This window comes from Tachyglossus aculeatus, chromosome 3 (genome assembly GCF_015852505.1).
Source record: "Tachyglossus aculeatus isolate mTacAcu1 chromosome 3, mTacAcu1.pri, whole genome shotgun sequence".
Taxonomy (NCBI): Eukaryota; Metazoa; Chordata; class Mammalia; order Monotremata; family Tachyglossidae; genus Tachyglossus; species Tachyglossus aculeatus.
In genome coordinates, this window is record NC_052068.1 from 38,990,014 (window position 1) to 39,010,833 (window position 20,820).

Here is a 20,820-nt window from a genome sequence, read left to right on the forward strand (position 1 = left end):
CCGTGACTCCTGGAGCATTTCCTCTATCTGTAATTCTTTGTAATATTTGTCTCCCCCCGAGGACTGTGAGCCAGCTCCCTCTGGGCAGGGATCGAGTCGATTCATTCCACTGTATCCTACTTTCCCAAGTGCTTCGTGTGGTGCTCTGCACGTCGTAAGCGCTCAGTAAACACCATTGATTCATCTTCACTGTCACCCTCTTCTCAGCTTCGCCCCGAAGCTCTGTAGCCCTTCCCCCTGATTCTTTGTGGGGCAGTCAAGGAAGAGTCAGATCTAAAGCTGTACTTCTTATCTTCCCACCCAAACCCTTTCTTCCCGCTCACTTTCCCATCACCATTGACAGCACCACCATCCTTCCTGTCTCACAAGCCCGTAATCTTGGCATTATCCTTGACTCTACTGTCTCGTGCCACCCACATATTCAAGCCATCACTAAATCCTGTCAGTTCTACCTTTGCAGTCTCACCAAAACCCACCCCTTCCTCTCCATCCAAACAGCTACCACATTAAAGGAAGCACTTATCTTATCCCGTCTTGATTACTGTATCAACCTCCTTGCCGACCTCCCTGCCTCCTGGCTCTCCCCACTCCGGTCCATACTCCATTCTACTGTCCGGATCATTTTCCTTCAGAAATGTTCAGACCCTGTTTTCCCACTCCTCAAGAAACTCCAGTTGTTGCCCATCCACCTCCATATCCAACAAAAACTCCTCACCATGGGCTTTAAACCACTTAAAGCTCTCTATCACCTTGTCCCCTCCTACCTCTCCTTACTACGGTTCTACTACAATCCAGCCCACACATTTCGTTCCTCTAATGCTAACCTCACCGTGCCTCAATCTCATCTATCTCGCCACCGACGTCTTGCCCCCATTCTACCTCTGGCCTGAAACACCCTCCCTCCTCATATCAGACAGATAATTGCTCTCCCCCACTTCACAACCTTTTTGAAGGCACATCTCCTCAGTCCTCCCCATCTCTTCTCCCACTCCCTTCTGTGACACTCTTCCTTGCTCCTTCATTCATCCTCCCTCTCATCCCCACAGCACACGTGCATAGATCTGTATATATCTGTGGTTTATTTATTTAATGTCCGTCTCCCCCCTCTAGACAGTGAGCTCGTTGTGGGCATGAATGTGTCTGTTTATTGTTGTACTCTTCCAAGCACTTAGTACAGTGTTTTGCACACAGCAGGTGCTCAATAAATACCATTGACTGAATGAAGGACCTGTGAGTCGTAATCCCGGCTCTGCTGTGTGTCTGCTGGATGACCTCGGGCAAGTCACTTAACTTCTCTGTGCCTCTGTACCCTCATCTGTAAAATGGGGATGATGATTCTGAGCCCTGTGTGGGACAGGGACTGTGTCCAACCCGATTAGCTTGTATCTACCCCAGTTCATTGTACGGGGTCTGATACGTAGTAAGCACTTAGCAAATACCATAAAAGAAAAAACAGGATTTGGGGGCAGGGTGAAGTGTATGCATGCATATAGAGGCCTCCAACCCCGATGGACAGGAATATAAGTGTGAGTGAGAGAATGTATCCATTGCCTACTCATTATCCTCCGTTTTCATTGCACTGATACTTTTCGCCATATCAGATCATTGAGAATATGTTCTATAAAGAACATCTGTCTCCAGCTGACAGGGAAAATTCTGATATTTAGTGATTGCCATCAGTTATTAGTGATTTCCATCAGTTACCAACCTGTAAGCTGCATTGAATGACATTAACAGGAGCCATTTCACTACTCGCTGGTCGGTCCTCGTTTCCGTCAGTTTTATCCTCTACCTGATAATATCGACAAGAATCCTATCTGGCAGTTTCAGTTCTCAGAACAGGGGCCTGGTTGTTTTTAACTCCCACTGCTTTGGAGTGAGAGGAATCCTGGATCTCCTTTACAATCCCAACCCCCTCTTTCCCTAATTTAAATCAATTTAGAAAAAAAAGCCCTTGAATACAATTGCTTTGCCCCTGTGGCTTAGTGGATAGAGCACGGGCCTGGGCGTCAGAAGGACATGGATTCTAATCCCAGCCCCACCACTTGTCTGCTTTGTGACCTTGGGTAAGTCACTGCACTACTCTGTGCTTCTGTTACCTCATCTATAAAATGGGGATTAAGATTGTGAGCCCTATGTGGGACAGGGACTTGATTATCTTGTAGCTACTCCAGCACTTAGCACAGTGCCTGGCGCATAGGAAGCACTTAAATACCACAATTATTATTATTATCACTCAATCATATTTATTTTTGGCAGGTGGTCAATGCCATTGAGATAACCAAACGCAGGTATTTTTACGGTATTTTGTAAGTGCCCTTACTATGTCAAGGACTGTTAAGTGCTGGAGTAGATACAAGGTAATTTGGTAGAACATAATCCCTGCCTCACATGGGACTCACAGTCTAAGTAGGAAGGAGAACAGGTACTGAATCCCCGTTTTACAGTAGAGGAAACTGAGGCACAGAGAAATTAAGTGACTTGCCCAAAGTCATAGAGCCAGCCAGTGGTGGAGCTGGGGTTAGAATCCAGAAAATGATGATGATGATAATGACGGTATTTGTTAAGCACTTACTATGTGCCAGTCACTGTTCTAAGCACTGGGGTAGATACAAAGTCATCAGGTTGTCCCACTGTGGGGCTCACAGTCGTAAACACTGTTTTACAGATGAGGTCACTGAGGCCCAGAGAAGTTAAGTGGCTTGCCCCAGGTCACACAGCCGACAAGTGGTGGAGCCAGGATTAGAACCCACGACCTCCGACTCCCAAGCCTGTGCTCTGTCTCTACTTGTTGCCGAATTATACTTTCCAAACACTTAGGACACTGCTAGGCACACATTAAGCGCTCAGTAAGCACTTGTTGGGGGATTCATTCATTCAATCATATTTATTGAGCGCTTACTGTGTGCAGAGCACTGTACTAAGCTCTTGGGAAGTACAAGTCGGCAACACATAGAGACGGTCCCTACTCACGGGCATGAGGTTTTTAGGAATGCTGAGGAAAAGTGTCCGTGCTAGAAGCAGCGTGGCTCAGTGGAAAGAGCACGGGCTTTGGAGTCAGAGGTCATGGGTTCGAATCCCTACTCCACCACATGTCTGCTGTGTGACCTTGGGCAAGTCACTTCTCTGAGCCTAAGTTCCCTCATCTGTAAAATGGGGATTAAGACTGTGAGCCTCACGTGGGACAACCTGATCACCTTGTAACCTCCCCAGCGCTTAGAACAGTGCTTTGCACATAGTAAGCGCTTAATAAATGCCATTATTATTATTATTATTAAGGGGGAGGAAAACCTGTTGGCTTCCAATGACACATTAGCCTCGGGAATCCTCCATTTGCTGCAGCCTGCCTTAGCAAAGTCAAATTGTTCTCCCTGGAAATGCAGCGAGAGCAGCATTCCCTGCAGCTCTGAGGGCTGTGAGAGCTAGGGGCCTGGGGAAATCCCTCCCTGTCTGTGTACCATGAGTTTGGACCATTTATTTGCCCTGAGCTGCTTCTCCACGCAGTAGCCTTCCTTCTGATGTCCCTGCCAACCCCCGTTCCTCTGCCCACGTCCCCTCGAGAGCTGTCGGTGGTCCAGAGGGGCTCTAATACGTTTCCAGACATTTAGGGCATGCTTTCTGTACTTTTCAAAGTGTCTGTTCATTAAAATGTGGAGGATGCTGTGGCATTTTCTACTTTTTGAACTGAAGCCACGGGGAAAGCACTCCCAGAAAGCTCTCCCTGGTCGTGCTAAGTGTTTCCTGACTCTTTTACCATCTGTGGCATCGTCAGCAATGGTACTGAGGCATCCTGGGAAGCGTCAGAAAAAGACAATCAGAATAACCCAGTGCCTGCTTTCAGGTAAATTTGCAGTCTGATGGGAGGATTACATGCTGGGACTAAATCCAGAAATACGCAAGTAAAGCACGGGAGCAAAAATAGCAGAAACGTGTCTGTAAGCTTAGCCAGGATTAATAATAATAATGGCATTTACTAAGCATCTACTATGTGCAAAGCACTGTTCTAAGCGCTGGGGAGGTTACAAGGTGATCAGGTTGACCCACAAGGAGGCTCGTGGTGTGACCCCAAGAGAAGATGGTTTTCTCCAAAGCCCTTCCTATTAAGATCTCACTTGGGAAAAGTAAGACACTCCCATGTGAAACGTCTAATAGGAAAGGCAGCTGGGAGCTGATTTGACTGTGTTTGGGGAATGTGGTCACTGGCAGTCATTCAGAGCTGCTTTTTTTTTTCTTGGCTACAAGGTAGAGTGACCCAAGGCAGAAAGAAATACAACAAAAGGGAGGTAGAAGCTATTAAGATAGAAAGCTATAGGGAAAATCAAAATGGACTTCAAACGTTTGTTGTTATTTTATTGTTCACCCCCCACCCTCCAAGAAAGCTCTCAAACTTTCAGTTTGTGACCATTTAAAAATGTGTCAGCAGTGCGTCCTATTGTTCCCAGCAGAGTACATGTGTCAGCTTCGCTACAGGTACAGTGCTGTGAACACAGTAAGGGCTCGGTATCTTCTCTGCACACAGTAAGCGGTCATTATCTTCTATGTGACCTTGAGCAAGTCACCTAACTTCTCTGCCTTGGTTAACTCATCTGTATAATGGGGATTAAATCCTACAGAGACTCTGAGCCCCGTGTGGGGACAGAGATGTGTCCAACCTGATTACCTTGTCTCCATCCCAGTGCTGGGTACATCGCACGTAACAAATCCAATAATAATGATTCAGTGTGATGTCTTTATTGCATAACCTATGAAAATGGCTGCCTGATCCTATTTTAAAACTGAAAACCCGTCCATGAGCACCACCTTTATCAACAGAGTGTAGTTCTCAAGAAGCTCAAATCAAAATGTAATGGTAAGTGAGCTTGCCTCACAGAACCGACTGAACAGGCTTGAAGTGGAGGTACAGTGGCTGCTATTTATTAGGTCACTGAGTGTCATACTCTCTTCTTCCGTCAAGAAGTGGGAACCGTGAAGTTTACAGGACTCAGCAAAATTCACTCGCTGGCCCCAAACTCCATCGTCTTATCCCAGTAATCCATTTTCCCAAAGCTTGCTGTGCGTGACCATGTCTTTCCCCTGTGTACTCTCTAGAGGAGATAGTGAAGTAATGAGCATGGAGATCACCTAAAGGCCAGGGGCAAAGTGGGGAGACGTCAACCCTCCTCACATCTCCCCACACGCACTTACCATCCCATGGCAATCAAATGTTGACTACTTGTTTTGAGAGCTGTCAATCAATGGTATTTACTGAGCGCTTACCATGTGCAGAGCCCTGTACTAAGCACTTGGGAGAGTACCATACAAAAGCGTTGGGAGAAATGTTCATTGCCCACAAAGCGCTTACAGTCTAGGCGGGGAAAAAAACATTAAAATAAATGATGGATCTGTTCATAAACGTTGCAGGGGAACTGTCCACATGTTTTGTTTTGTTTATCTCCCCCTTCTAGATTGAGAGCCCGTTGTTGGGTAGGGACCGCCTCTATATTTTGCCGAATTGGACTTCCCAAGCGCTTAGTACAGTGCTCTGCTCACAGTAAGCACTCAATAAATTCGATTGAATGAGTGAATGAAATGGTGAATATCAAGTCCTTTAAGGGTACAGATCTAAGTGCATAGGCAGCACAAAAAGGAGAGTAGGGAAAATGGGTTTGAAGGATTACGTGCTAGGTAGAAATTTAAAAACAAATATTGTTGGGATTCAGGTGAGGGTCTTTCAGCTCCCAAAAACCGCCCATTTGCTCCATCATCATCATCATTGTTATATATAGAGAGATATAATCGAAGAAAGAAAGAAATCTAGGGCAAAATTGGTTCTTATAAAATACGGTGTCTGAATCACCTTTTTTTTTTTCATTAAAAGGCTCTAAAACAGAGAGAGGCGATCTTGAACTTGATTTTGAAGAACGAAAATGTAAGTAAAAACTTCTACTGTAATTTTTTTTCCTCCTAGATATTAATGTAGAGCCAGCGTCGCCATTTTTCCACTCTGTAGGCTGAAGAAGTAGACATAACTTCTTCCAGGAAGAGTCCACTTAGTCCAACATTTTGTTTTCATCAGTGACATCAAAGTGGCTTGGAATAGCAGTGTGATAGTTGCCCGCCCGACTATTATCAAATCTCCCTCTCTAACCGTGGGTTCTAATCCTGGCTCTGCCGCTTGTCTGCTCCGTGTCCTTGGGCAAGTCACTTACCTTACCTTCCCATGTAGTGTTGTCCTTCTGATTTTTTTGAACTGTGCAGCAGGTAGTAATTAGAAATGGGAAAGAAACGTTCAGAAATATATGAGCGGCCTAGTGGGAAGAGCATAAACCTTGGAGTCAGAAGGCCTAAATTCTAATCCCGACTCTGCCACTTGACTTCTGTGTGGCCTGGGCTACCTCATTTCACTTCTCTGCGCCTCAGTTTCCTCCTTTGTAAAATGGGGAGTCAAACCCTGTTCTTCCTCCTACTTCAGCAGTGAACCCCATGTCGGGGAGGGACTGTGTCCGACATGGTTACCTTGTGTCTGCCCCAGCACTTACAGCAGTGCTTGACGCATAGCAGGCACCTAACAAAAATATAATTATTATTAGGTAGAATTTTTGTGGGTTGGTCTTTTGAATATTTCTTCTCATTTTTCCCCATGGAAGCCTGCAAACGACACATGGTCCCCAGCATATGCTCTATGCCAAGCAGCTAACGCAGACTGTGTGAAGTTTATATTCAGTCTTTTTTTACTTCTTTTAGCTTTGTTGTCCAGAGTATCTGATCACTGCTTGCATAAACCAGCTGTGAGCCCAATGTTGGGTAGGGACTGTCTCTATATGTTGCCAATTTGTACTTCCCAAGCGCTTAGTACAGTGCTCTGCACATAGTAAGCGCTCAATAAATATGATTGATTGATTGATAAACCATAAAGCCAGAGCACTGGAAATTAGTTTAGCAGGGATGCCGGAGAGAAGAGAAATAATTGGACAACAAAAAGGCAGCTGAACTGTGTTGGTTTCTCGTTTATAAATGTAGGAGGGAAGGAACTGGGGGAAAAAAATAGTTTCGTGGGTTTTCTCTAGACTGTGGGCAGGGAACGTGGTTACTAACTCAGTTGTATTTTACCTCCCAAGTGTTTAGTACGGTGATCTGCACACAGGAAATGCTCAGTCAATACCATTGGTTAATCTTCTCAATTAGGGTTGCAAATCGGTTTGTATGGGAAATTAGATTTCTTCAAAGATTATAATAGTAATACTAATAAAAAATAATGGTGCTGTTAAGTCCTTACTATGTGCCAGGCATTGTATAAAGCTCTGAAGTCGATGCAGGTTAATTAGGTCCGATACGGTCCCTGTCTCACGTGGGGCTCACAGTCTAAAGGGGCAGGAGAACAAGCATCAAATCCCCATTTTCTAGGTGAGGACCTAGAGCAGTTAAATGACTTGCCCAGGGGCTCTCGGCTGGCGAGTGGCGGAGCCACTAGCAGTCGGAGCTTTTTGAAGTTAGACTTTGGGTTTGCGAATTATGGAGAGAATCCTTTGATTGTGATGAGTGCAGCGCAGCATCAGTCAAAGAGATTGCTGTGTGACAGATCATCAAGCAATCCACAGAATTCAGCGAGAGCTGAGATTCACTCGAAGTCAATCAATCAATCAATCGTATTTATTGAGCGCTTACTGTGTGCAGAGCACTGTACTAAGCGCTTGGGAAGTATAAGTTGGCAACATGGAGACATTCCCTACCCAACAGTGGGCTCACAGTCTAAAAAGGCAGCAAGCCACGGTTGCTCTCAAGTTCAAGCCGGCTTCCTCTCTCCCGGGCATTGAACTTTCAGGGCATTTGTCACTGGGCCCAATTTAAACGTGGTTTTCAGTGTTATCTTCTCTTCACCACCACCACCACCCCTGCCCAGTTCCTTCGGAATGACCTCTAGAATTTCGTTTTTATGCAGGGCAAGAAAATCCATCTCCCGTGAGTTTCTTGTTTAAGGAAAACTTAGAGATTGGCATGTCTAAATCAGCATTTTAGAGTGCACTACCGGATTGGGAAATCATGGGGATTACAGTCCTGACATTTACGAGTGATTTTGAAAGAGGAATAGTAATTTTTCTTGGAAGAAGCTATAGACCTGTGTTAGGCATATTCCTTCAAATGATGTCTAGGTTGTGAGCACGTTCTTTATTGAGCATGGAATGGATTTTGGATAAAACTTAACTATTTCTGAAATGAAGAGAAGCAGTGTCCCCTAATAGAAAGAGCGCTTCTCTTGTACTGGTTGTCAGACATAATACCTGCATTTACCTGCTTTATGACCTTGGGCAAGTCATTTAACTTCTGTGTGCCTCAGTTTCATCATCTGCAAAATGGGGGTTAAAATATCTGTTCTATCTCCCACTTAGATTGTAGGAAATCCGGTGTGGGACAGGAGGTGTCTGATCTGACTGTATTGTATCTACCCCAGCACATAGCATAGTGCTTGGATGGCACATAATAAGCACTCACCGAATAACACTATCACCATTATCATCATTATTGTCATAATCATATTTATTGAGCACTTAATGAGTGCAGAACCCTGTACTAAGTGCTTGGGAGAGTACAATATAGCAGAATTAGTAGACATATTCCATGCCCACAGTGAGTTTACAGTCTAGAGGGAGAGACAGACGTGAATATAAGTAAATAAATTTTGGATATCTACGTAAGTGCCCTGGGGCTTTTGTCTCTCCCCTCCCTCCCACTGATGGATCTTTTTCCACCTAGGGGAATAATTGTACTTTGGTTTTAAATTCCTCTGCCGGCTCCTGACAGAATTACTCCTTATGCAAAGTTAAGTGTATGTTTTGTTTAACTCTTAACAGATCTTTTAATGTAATTTTCGATTTCTTTCCTTCAAAAAGAACCATACTGAGTGTAAGATACTTGGGGCTGAGGTTTTGAAGAATAAGGAAAAGAAGTCCCTGATGTTTGCTTGGTTAGGTGGACGGAACAATCGGTGGATGCTATTTACTGAACACTTTCTGTATGCAGAGCACTGTATTAAGCCCAGGGGAGACTACAGTAGAGGTGGTAACTCTCAACTTGTACTTCCCAAGCGCTTAGTACAGTGCTCTGCACACAGTAAGCACTCAATAAATACGATTGATTGATTGGTAGAAGCGTCCCCGGCCCACAGAAGGAGCAACGAGCCGTCTAGAAATTGCCAAAGAAATGAGCTTACGTGTGCTTCTCGGAGAAAGACATTTTTAGTAGCCGCTTGGATCCCCCTGCTTTGACTCTTTCCCTTTCCCCATCTCGGGCAGCTGTCACGTTCTGAATCACCCCACCCCTCCTGAGAGCATTCATTCCCACATGGCTCAGTGTAAAAGAGCCCGGGCTTTGGAGCCAGAGGTCATGGGTTCAAATCCCGGCTCCTCCAATAGTCAGCTGTGTGACTTCGGGCAAGTCACTTAACTTCTCTGGGCCTCAGTTCCCTCATCTGTAAAATGGGGATGAAGACTGTGAGCCCCCCGTGGGACAACCTGATCACCTTGTAACCTCCCCAGCGCTTAGAACAGTGCTTTGCACATAGTAAGTGCTTAATAAATGCCCTTATTATTATTATTATTACTAGCCACCGTTGCTCCCAGAGGGCTTCCATCACGCTCCCCTCAGTCCCGGCAGCCTGCCAAGCTTTCACAACGGAATATCGTTTGCTGGCCCTGGTCCTTCCCTCCAGGCTAATTGAGGGAGAGGCTGTCTCCAGCTGCTGGGGGTTAGGTAGTTAGAACTTGCAGTAGCGAGCTTGAGACTGTGAGCCCACTGTTGGGTAGGGACCGTCTCTATATGTTGCCAACTTGTACTTCCCAAGCGCTTAGTACAGTGCTGTGCACACAGTAAGCGCTCAATAAATACAATTGATTGATTGAGGTGAGGGGATGTAGTAAACCTCAGTTGTGCTGGGCTTCCCACTGGCCTCTTCCCCCTTTTTCTAGCTGGCTATTGGAGGGGGCGGTCATTCATTCATTCATTCATTCATTCAATCGTATTTATTGAGCGCTTACTGTGTGCAGAGCACTGTACTAAGCGCTTGGGAAGTACAAGTCAGCAACATATAGAGACGGTCCCTACCCAAAAACGGGCTCACAAGATTTTGGAGTTAGGTGCTTTTTGGTTGGGGGGGGGGAGACTAGTTAATAATAATAATAATAATAATGGTATTTGTTAAGCGCTTACTGTGTGCAAAGCACTGTTCTAAGCGCTGGGGGGGATACAAGGCGATCAAGTTGTCCCACATGGGGCTCACAATCTTAATCCCCATTTATAATAATAATAATAATAATGATATTTAAGTGCTTATGTGCCAGGCATCCTTTCTGAGTGCTGGCGAAGATGCAAGGTAATCAGGCTAGATGCAGTCCGTGCCCCGCAGGGGGCTCACAGTCATAATCCCCATTTCGCAGGTGAGGTAACTGAGGCACAGCGAATCCAGGTTCTAATCCCGGCCCTGCGGCCCGGGTGCCGTGTGACCTTGGGCAAGTCACTTAACTTCTCTGTGCCTCGGTTACCTCGTCTTTAAAATGGGGATTAAAACTATGGGCCCCATGCGGGACAGGAGCTCCGTCCAACCTTGTATCTACCCCCAGGATGTAGGATACAGTGCCTGGCACATAGTAAGGGCTTAACAAATACCATTAGAAAGAAAAAAAGAGAGAGAGAGAGAGAGAGGGAGGGAGGGAAAGGAAAGGAAAGAAAAAGGAAAGAAGGAAGGAAGGAAGGAAAGCAGAGAGGGAGGAAGGAAGGAAGGAAGGAAGAAAGGAAAGGAAAGGAAAAAGGAAAGGAAAGGAAAAGAAAAAGAAGAAGCTCGAGCCCACAGCATCCTGACTGTACATCACACAAAAAACACCGTGAGGTTTTCACTTGTTAATAGTGGCTTTGCGATGTCAGCCGGGCTGCACAAAACACTTCGTCTCTTTTTCCTAGACCCAGGAGTTGGAGAAGCTGTTGGATTGAGAGCGTTGAGGAGTTGGGTCACTCGGGGTCTATAGGAAAAATGAATTAACGGACTTATTGCCACATAGGGGAAAGCGTGGTCAAAGTTTTATGGAAGAAGCTACCTCATCTAGCCCCGGGGGGTCCCAGCAGATTTATCCCTGTGGCTCTGCGAATCCTCCGTCGTAGAAGCCAGAGTACATCACAGCAGGGTTTGTAGCTGACTCCCGGATTTTCCCCCTCAAAGCTCAGTTTAGCCATCTGTTTGGTTGCGCAAGTGTTTCCGAAAAACGGGAAACGTTTCAGTCTTGAGGTGTGAGTTGATCTGAATGTTTGTATATGCGGAGCCGGGCCTTCTCTGTCCCTCTGAACATCTTCCACCTCCCGCTCTGTGCTCGGTTAGGTCGACGGCGGTGTGAACCTGCTAGAAGTTGCTAAAGAAACCGACGGGTTTTCAGGAAGCGATTTGAAAGAGATGTGCCGGGATGCAGCGCTCCTGTGTGTGAGGGAATATGTCAATTCCACAGCGGAAGAAAGGTATGTGGTTTTGGAGTGATCTTACTCAGACGTACATGTGCAGAAATCACTGAAACCAGTGGGATTTTGCTGCTTGGCAGCAGCCGCTGTTGTCTGTAGGAAAAGACCAGTAAATTAATAAGTAGTCTCTCCACCATTCACTCCCAATTCATCAGTCAATCGGTTGTTTTTCTGAGTACTTACTGTGTGCAGAGCACTGTAAGAACCACTTGAAAACATAGGTCCTACCAAGATTTAATAATTGGGTATTTAAGCGCTTACTATGTGCCAGGCACTGTACTAAGCGCTGGGGTAGACGCAAGAAAATCAGGTTGGACAGAGCTTTATTTAACTCAGATCACTGGATTCAGAGTCCAGAGTGCTAAGCGGTACACCTTGAAGTCAGCGTCCCGGGAAAGACAGTGGGAGTGGGACACCCAATGCTAGAGAAGCAGCGTGGCTCAGTGGGAAGATCACGGGCTTTGGAATCAGAGGTCCTGGGTTCAAATCCCGGCTTCGCCACTTGTCAGCTGTGTGACTTTGGGCAAGTCACTTCACTTCTCTGGGCCTCTGGAAAATGGAGATTAAGACTGTGAGCCCCCCGTGGGACAACCTGATTACCTTATAACCTCCCCAGCGCTGAGAACAGTGCTTTGCACATAGTAAGCGCTTAGTAAATGCCATCATTATTATTATTATTATGTTGCCTCCTCATCTATTTCCTTAGGGAGCATTTGTGTGATTGCAGTACTCCATGCTGGTGTATCTTCAGCAGTTGATTCCTAGTTTTCAGCCGGGAAGGGCATTGCTGGAAGTTTTGCCTTTACTGCGTCCTTGAAATGTTTTCTCTGTTCCCCTTATTCTCAGTTTTCCAATATCAACTGTCATTTCTTTCCCTTTCTTCAACTGCCTTCTGAATCACTCTGACTTTCTCTCTTTATTCACTCCCCTACCCCTACTACTCCCAGCCCCACAGCACTTGTGGTACAGATCTGTAATTTACTTATTTATATTAGTGTCTGTATGTCTAGACACTAGAGTGTCTAGAGTGCAAGCTCGTTATGAGCAGGGTTTGTGCCTGTTATATAATAATCATAATAATGATGGTATTTGTTAAGCACTTACTATGTGCCAAGCACTGGTCTAAGCACTGGGGTAGATACAAGGTAATCAGGTTGTCCCACGTGGGGCTCACAGTCTTAATCCCCATTTTACAGATGAGGTAAATGAAGAACAGAGAAGTAAAGTGACGTGCCCAAAGTCACACAGCGGACAAGTGGTGGAGCCAGGATTAGAACCCATGACCTCTGACTCCCAAGCCCGGGCTCTTTCCACTAAGCCATGCTGCTTCTTGTAATAATAGTAATAATGATGGCATTTGTTAAGCGCTTACTGTGTGCAAAGCACTTTTCTAAGCGCTGGGGGGGATACAAGGCGATCAGGTTGTCCCACGTGGGGCTCACAGTTTTAATCCCCATTTGCCAGATGAGGTAACTGAGGCTCAGAGAAGTTAAGTGACTTGCCCAAGGTCACACAGCAGACAAGTGGTGGAGCCGGGATTCGAACCCATGACCCTGATTTAAGAGCCTGTGCTCTTTCCACTGAGCCACGCTGCTTGTCATGCTGCTTCTCATGCTGCTTCTCGTACTAAGCCACTTTCTATTGTGCTCTCCCAGGTGCTTAATAGAGTGTTTTGTTTTTTTTTTGTTTGCTTTTTTAATCGTATTTGTTGAGTGCTTATTGTGTGCAGAGCACTGTACTCAGCGCTTGGGAAGTCCAAGTTTGCAACATATAGAGACGGTCCATACCCAACAGTGGGCTCACAGTCTAGAAGGGGGAGACAGAGAACAAAACAAAACATATTAACAAAATAAAATAAATAGAATAAATATGTACAAACAAAATTAGAGTAATAAATACGTACAAACATATACAGGTGCTGTGGGGAGAGTGTTCTGCATACAGTAAATGCTCAATAAACATGATCGACTAACTCGGCACTTGATGGGATCACCCAAGTCCAGGAGCTGATCCCACTCAGGACCCCCGCTTCCCATCCCGCTTCCCATCCCTCCCAGCTCCTTCCAGCAGGAGATGGGAAGCAGCGTGATCCAGTGGAAAGAGCAGAGATTTTGGAGATTTTGGTCCAGTGGAAAGAGCAGAGATTTTGGCTTCTATTCTTAGCTGTGACCCCGGTCAATCAATCCCATTCATTGAGAGCTTAGTTCATTCATTCAATCATATTTATCGAGCGCTTACTGTGTGCAGAGCACTGTACTAAGCGCTTGGGAAGTACAGGTTGGCAACATATAGAGACAGTCCCTACCCAACAACGGGCTCACAGTGTAGAAGGGGGAGACAGACAATGAAACAACACATGTGGACAGGTGTCACGTCGTCAGAACAACTAGAAATAAAGCTAGATGCACATCATTAGCAAAATAAATAGAATAGTAAATATGTACAAGGAAAATAAATAGTGATAAATTTGTGCAAACATATATACAGGTGCTGTGGGGAGGGGAAGGAGGTAGGGCAGCGGGGATGGGAAGGAGGAGAGGAAAGAGGGGGCTCAGTCTGGGAAGGCTTCCTGGAGGAGGTGAGCTGCTTAGTGTATGCAGAGCTCTGTACTGAGCTCTTGGGAGAGTACAGTGTAATATAATGGCATTTATTAAGCACTTACTATGTGCAAAGCACTGTTCTTAGCGCTGGTGGGATACAAGGTGATGAGGTTGTCCCACGTGGGGCTCAGAGTCTTCATCCCCATTTTACAGATGAGGGAACTGAGGCCCAGAGAAGTTAAGTGACTTTCCCAAAGTCACACAGCTGACACGTGGCGGAGTTGGGATTTGAACCCATGACCTCTGACTCCGAAGCCCGGGCTCTTTCCCACTGAGCCACGCTGCTTCTCGGGAATAGGACGTTCCTGTCCGTAACAGGCTTACAGTCTGGAAAAGCCAGTTAACTGACTGGTGCCTCGGTTTCCTTATATCTGAAAAGTAGGGGTGCGGTGTATGTTCTCCCGTCCCCTAACATTTTGAGCCCTGTGCACAAAAGGGACTAAGTCCGCCCTGATTATCCCGTTTCTACCCCAGCACTTACTACAGCCCTTGCGCATAGTATGCAGTCGACTATCAATCAAGCAGTGTATTTATTGAGCACTTACTGTGTGTAGAGCGCTGTGCTAAGCACTTGGAAGAGTACGACAAGAGAACAGACACAGTCTTAGAGTCTAGAGAGGGAGACAGACGTTGATATTAATAAATTACGTATGTCTGCATAAATGCCGTGGGGCTGCGGGGGAGTGAGGAGTAAAGGGAGTGGGAAAAGAGGAAATGTAGGCTGAGTGAGGCTTTGAAGATGGGGAGAGTAATTGTCTGCCAGATATGAGGAGGGAGTTCCAGGCCAGAGGCAGGGTGTGGGTGAGAGGTTGGCGGCGAGATATATGAGAGCGAAGTCCACCGAGTATTTCGGCATTTAGAGGAGCAAAGTGCGGGCCGGGTTGTAGTAAGAGGTGTAGGGTGATTAGGTGCTTTAAAGCCGACGGTAAGAAGTTTCTGTTTGCAGAGGTGGATGGACAACCACTGGAGGTTATTGAGGAGTGGGGAAGCATGTCCTGAACGTTTCTGTAGAAAAATGATCCAAAGTATGGACTGGAGTGGGGAGAGAGAGGAGACAGGACAGCAAGGAGGCTGATAGAGTAAACAAGGCGGGCTAGGATAAGTGCCTGGATTCAAGTGGTCGCAGTTTGGATGGAGAGGAAAGAGAGGATTTTAGCACATGAAGGTTGAATGATGATGATGGCATTTATTAAGCGCTTACTATGTGCAAAGCACTGGGGAGGTTACAAGGTGATCAGGTTGTCCCACGGGGGGGCAATATATACACCTGTATATGTGTATATATGTTTGTACATATTTTTTACTCTATTTTATTTGTACATATCTCTTCTATTTATTTTATTTTGTTAGTATGTTTGGTTTTGTCCTCTGTCTCCCCCTTTTAGACTGTGAGCCCACTGTTGGGTAGGGGCTGTCTCTATACGTTGCCAATTTGTACTTCCCAAGCGCTTAGTCCAGTGCTCTGCACATAGTAAGCGCTCAATAAATACGATTGATGATGATGATGAAGTGCCTGGATTCAAGTGGTCGCAGTTTGGATGGAGAGGAAAGAGAGGATTTTAGCACATGAAGGTTGAATGATGATGATGGCATTTATTAAGCGCTTACTACGTGCAAAGCACTGTTCTAAGCACTGGGGAGGTTACAAGGTGATCAGGTTGTCCCACGGGGGGCAATGAGTTGAATGAGAGAGAAGTCATGGATAATGCCAAGGTTGCAGGATTGTGAGACAGTAAGGATGGTAGTGCTGTCGGGAAGGACAGGGTTCGGGTGGGAAGATGAGGAGTTCTGTTTTAGACATGTTAAGTTTGAGGGGACGGCAGGAGGAAATGCCAAGGGTACAGAGAGGGAGAAAGATCAGGACTGGGGATGTAGATTTGGGTATCATCCGTGTAGAGGCAGTAGGTGAAGCCATCGGAGCAAGTGAGTTCTCCAAGGGAGTGGGCGTAGATGGAGAATCAAAGGGGACCCAGAAGTCGGCCTGATAATAATAATAATAATAATGATAGTATTTATTAAGCGCTTACTATGTGCAAAGCACTGATAGCTAGATTTCCACCAGCAGCACTCTGCGGCTCGTGCCCAGGAGCGAAGGAAGCCGAATGTGGAGGTGACCTGGGGATGTAGCGTAGTGGAACGAGGTGGGAGAAGGAATAGGGGAACCAGAGACTTGAGTTTAGTAATAATAGTAATAATGGTATTTGTTAAGCGTTTACTATGTGCGAAGCACTGTTCTAAGCGCTGGGGAGGTTACAAGGTGATCAGGTTGTCCCACAGGGGGCTCACAGTCTTAGTCCCTGTTTTACAGATGAGGTAACTGAGGCCCAGAGAAGTTAAGAAGTGACTTGCCCAAAGTCACACAGCTGACAGTTGGCGGAGCCGGGATTTGAACCCATGACCTCTGACTCCAAAGCCCGGGCTCTTTCCACTGAGCCACGCTGCTTCTCTACAGGGGTGGAGTTGAGGGCATCAATTTGGCTGTGGAGGGAAGGTGGTTTGGATATGGGAGCTAAACGAGATGACGACTCCAGTAAATCATCATCATCATCATCAATCGTATTTATTGAGCGCTTACTATGTGCAGAGCACTGTACTAAGCGCTTGGGAAGTACAAATTGGCAACACATAGAGACAGTCCCTACCCAACAGTGGGCTCACAGTCTAAAAGGGGGAGACAGAGAACAAAACCAAACATACCAACAAAATAAAATAAATAGGATAGATATGTACAAGTAAAATAAATAAATAAATAGAGTAATAAATATGTACAACCATAAATCAGATGGGGTCAAAAGATTAGAGGTCTCCAGGTGTCTAACACCACCATTGAGAAGCAGCATGATATAGCGGATAGAGCACGGGCGTGGGAATCAGAAGGTCACGAGTCCTAGTCCCTGCTCTGCCACTTTTCTGCTGGGTGACCCTGGGCAAGTCACTTCACTTTTCTGTGCCTCGGTTATCTCATCTGTAAAATGGGGATAGACACTGTGAGCCCCACTTGGGACGGGGGCTCTGTCCAGCCGGATTTGCTTGTATCCACCCCAGCGCTTAACAAGTACCAGAAGAATAATAATAATAATGGGAGCTGGAGTACTTTGTGCCACCACTTCCAATATCAATCAATCAGTGGTATTTATTGAGCGCTTACTATGTGCACAGCATTGTACGAAGTGCTTAGAAGAGTACACTACAGCAGAATTAGTAGACATGTTCCCTGCCCGTAACAAGAGAGATGGAGAGGTGTCCTTCCCTTTTTCTTTCCACCCCCCTGCTCCCGGGAATTCCCTTGGGATTCCAGCATATGCCGGGCATCCAGGCCCAGGGGCACTCTCTCCGTTTCTTGGCTTCTGCCAGGATGCTTAACTGAAAGGCCCCCGTGGACTCCACTATATATACTCCATATATACTCTACACTCTACATATATACTATATACTCTATATACTCCATATATAGTATATATGTTTGTACATATTTGCTACTCTATTTATTTATTTATTTATTTTGCTTGTACATATCTATTCTATTTATTTTATTTTGTTAGTATGTTTGGTTTTGTTCTCTGTCTCCCCCTTTTAGACCGTGAGCCCACTGTTGGGTAGGGACTGTCTCTCTATGTTGCCAACTTGTACTTCCCAAGCGCTTAGTCCAGTGCTCCGCACACAGTAAGCGCTCAATAAATACGATTGATGATGACTCCATAATCTGTCCATTCAGAAGCCACGGCTGAGCCCCAGCCAGAAGGGAGCTTGCACCATTCCAGATGCCGGGGATAAATGTATCACTTGGCATTATCAGTGTGGCCGTCGAATTGCTTATTCATAGTACTACTGGCGGATGAGAGTAAATCCACTTTTCCCGTTCATTGTGAGCTCAAGCCCCTGCCAGGCCAGGCAGGGAAGGTCGGATTCCAGGTGACACTGAGCTACAGCTAGCGCGTTATGGCACTTAGAACAGTGCTTTGCACATAGTAAGCGCTTAATAAATGCCATTATTATTATTATTATGGCCAGCACCGGACCGTGAGGAGGAGGAGGTTGCGGCAAGCTTGTCCTTCACCCCACCTCCATCCTTCCACCCCTCACCCTATCCCACCCCACCCTACTAAGGTATGAGACGGGCGCTTTGCTATTTAAAGGTTGATAGGCTCCAACGCTTCCTATTGTGTGTGCTGAGCCCCTTAAGAATCCCCCAGGTGTAATCTCCGCTCCTCCGCATGCCTGCCCTGTGACCGTGGGCAAGTCCCTAAACCGCTCGGTGCCTCAGTTCCCTCAACTGTTCCATGGGGATAAGAGCGTGAGCCCCCTGTAGAACAGGGACTATGTCCTACCTGATTAACTTCTATCTCCCCCGGCGCTTAGAACAGCGCTTGGCACGTAGTAAGGGCTGTTATTCCGTGGGTGACTCTCTAACGTGCGAATGTCTTTGGTCTCTGGGTCTAGCCACGAGGACGATGCAATCCGGCCAGTGCAACAGCAGGACCTGCATCGGGCAATCGAGAAGATGAAGAAGTCCAAGGAGGCAGCCTTTCAGAACGTTTTAGCGCATGTTTGTGTAGACTAAGAGTAAAGGGCATCTCTTGGAGCCGTCTGGGTTTGGCGTGGGCCCTCTTAAAGAGCGAGAGGAGGGAGTGTCTTGGAAGAAAAGGGGAGAGTCTCGCGTCATTTCGGACTTTGGGCTCGTACTGGAAATTCTAAGTTATTTGTGAACACGGCCATCCTGTGAACGCTGTGGCCTGGGTGGTACATCGGGGGGGAGGAACCGACTGCTTGCGCGTCGGCCCCTTCTACCTTTCAGTGTGTCCAGAGGTTTGAAAGTGATGCATTACTTCACGAGTCATCTGTGGCAGAGGGGATGGGAGCAAGTGCTAGTTACTGTTTATATGTGTGTATGAGTATATGTGGGGGTGGGGGGTATACATTAAATGTATAACCCTACCCATTTTATATTGACATATTCTATAGATACATTGAAATACCGATTTTTTTTTTACCCGACTATTAAATTACTCAGTGCAGTTAAAGAGAAACAAATGACATGATCTCAGTGTGTTACAAGACTCGTTTCACCTCTTTCTCACGTGGTATTGGCAGAATCGTCTTAAATTTTAGAGGAACTTAAACGAACGGGGGATGGGCGACTTTTTCGTGTGAATGTGTCGGAAATCTCCCAGTGCCATTCAGTTAACACGTGACCCTCTTGGGACGTTTTTCTTTTGATATGAAAATCCGTTCAATGATTGTTGAAAGTGTGCTTTTTGAGTTGTTTTCTTTAATAATGGGTAAATATAATTTAGCGAAAAAATAATGGCTTTATTTAACAGTTTAAAATAAGTAAATGTGATATAAAACTCCAAAGGTGTTAAATATTGTGCTAAAATCTTTTGTAACTTTAATTTTTTCTTTTATTTTCCTATAGCAATGTTCCAAGTGGTGCACTAGACAGGGGCACTTATGCTTATCAAAATTCCCCAATACTGGAGGAGTTGATAGTGTTTTAAAGAGAATTGTCTGTGTATTGCGTATGTATTTGGGATGAGGAGCAGGGAGGTGTGCATGGAACAGATGCGGGACACTGAAAAGCAAATTGCCAAGGGTGGGGAAAGAAGAATGAAAAGACCATCCAGTGAGCCAAGCAAGACTCCAAGGAATCTCACCCAAAGTTCTCCGAGCCTATTTTACACCATTGTTGTTGTGTAAGCGCATAATAAAGGACTCCTCCTCTGCCTGGAGAACTTCTCCAATGAATCTTTGGCTTTTATTTGTTTCAGTTCAGTCATTCAACCGATTCACTGCTGGTATTTATTGAGGGATTACAGTGTGCGGAGCCCAGCACTAAGTGCTAGGGAGAGTGCAGTGTAATGGTGTTGGTGGACGTGATTCCTGTCATTTCAAGCAGTTTTTATAATCCAGTGACTCCAAAGGGATCGATTGGGATTTAGAACTTGCTTTCCTCCTTTCTCCCAGGACATTTAGATTCAGTTTTTGGAGGGGTTGGTCTAGTTGGTGAGAATGCCCTCTTAAAGAGATGCAGCATGGCCTACCAGAAGGAGTACCTGTATATATGTATATATGTACATATTTATTACTCTATTTATTTATTTATTTTACTTGTACATATCTATTCTATTTATTTTATTTTGTTAGTATGTTTGGTTTTGTTCTCTGTCTCCCCCATTTAGACTGTGAGCCCACTGTTGGGTAGGGACTGTATGTGTTGCCAACTTGTACTTCCCAAGCGCTTAGTGCAGTGCTCTGCACAGTAAGTGCTTAATAAATACAATTGATTGATTGATCAGAGGGACCCGGGTTCTAATTCCGCTCTGCCACTCATCTGCTTTGTGCCCTTGGGCAAGTCATTTAACTTCTCTGTGCCTCTGTTTCCTCGGGAGAATTAAATCCACCTCCCTCCTACCTAGGCCGTGAGCCCAGTGTGGGCCAGGGGCTGTGTCCAACCTGATAACCTGGTAGCCACCCTAGCGCTTTGAATAATGGCACATAATAAGCATTCAACAAACGCTATTATTAATAATAATCTTAAAAAAACAATCCCAGCATCCCTTGGCCCCACCTACATAAGTCATGCAGTTCTACCCTCCCTTGCCCATTGTTTTTAAGCAGTAAGCCAAAACCTTTGCTGGTTGTCCAACTGCTGAAATCGCTGAGCAAACTTGTTTCCCAGGGGCTCTGATCCAGTTGCTGCCCTACCTAATATTTATTAATCAATCAATCAATCAATTGTATTTAT

The 20,820-nt window shown here is 45.6% G+C and overlaps 1 protein-coding gene across 2 annotated transcripts in view; it reads left to right on the forward strand.

The window, feature by feature from the left end:
• The window catches only part of ATAD1 (ATPase family AAA domain containing 1), an 82,478-nt gene extending 62,658 nt beyond the window's left edge, over nucleotides 1-19,820 (forward strand). For both annotated transcript variants that reach the window (XM_038744096.1, XM_038744097.1), the window contains 3 exons: nucleotides 5,858-5,908; nucleotides 11,342-11,475; nucleotides 18,516-19,820. In XM_038744096.1, the coding sequence (XP_038600024.1) occupies nucleotides 5,858-5,908; nucleotides 11,342-11,475; nucleotides 18,516-18,636 (306 nt within the window). In that variant the 3' untranslated portion in view covers nucleotides 18,637-19,820. The remainder of the gene's footprint in view (nucleotides 1-5,857; nucleotides 5,909-11,341; nucleotides 11,476-18,515) is intronic.
• Nucleotides 19,821-20,820: the final 1,000 nt, after the last annotated feature.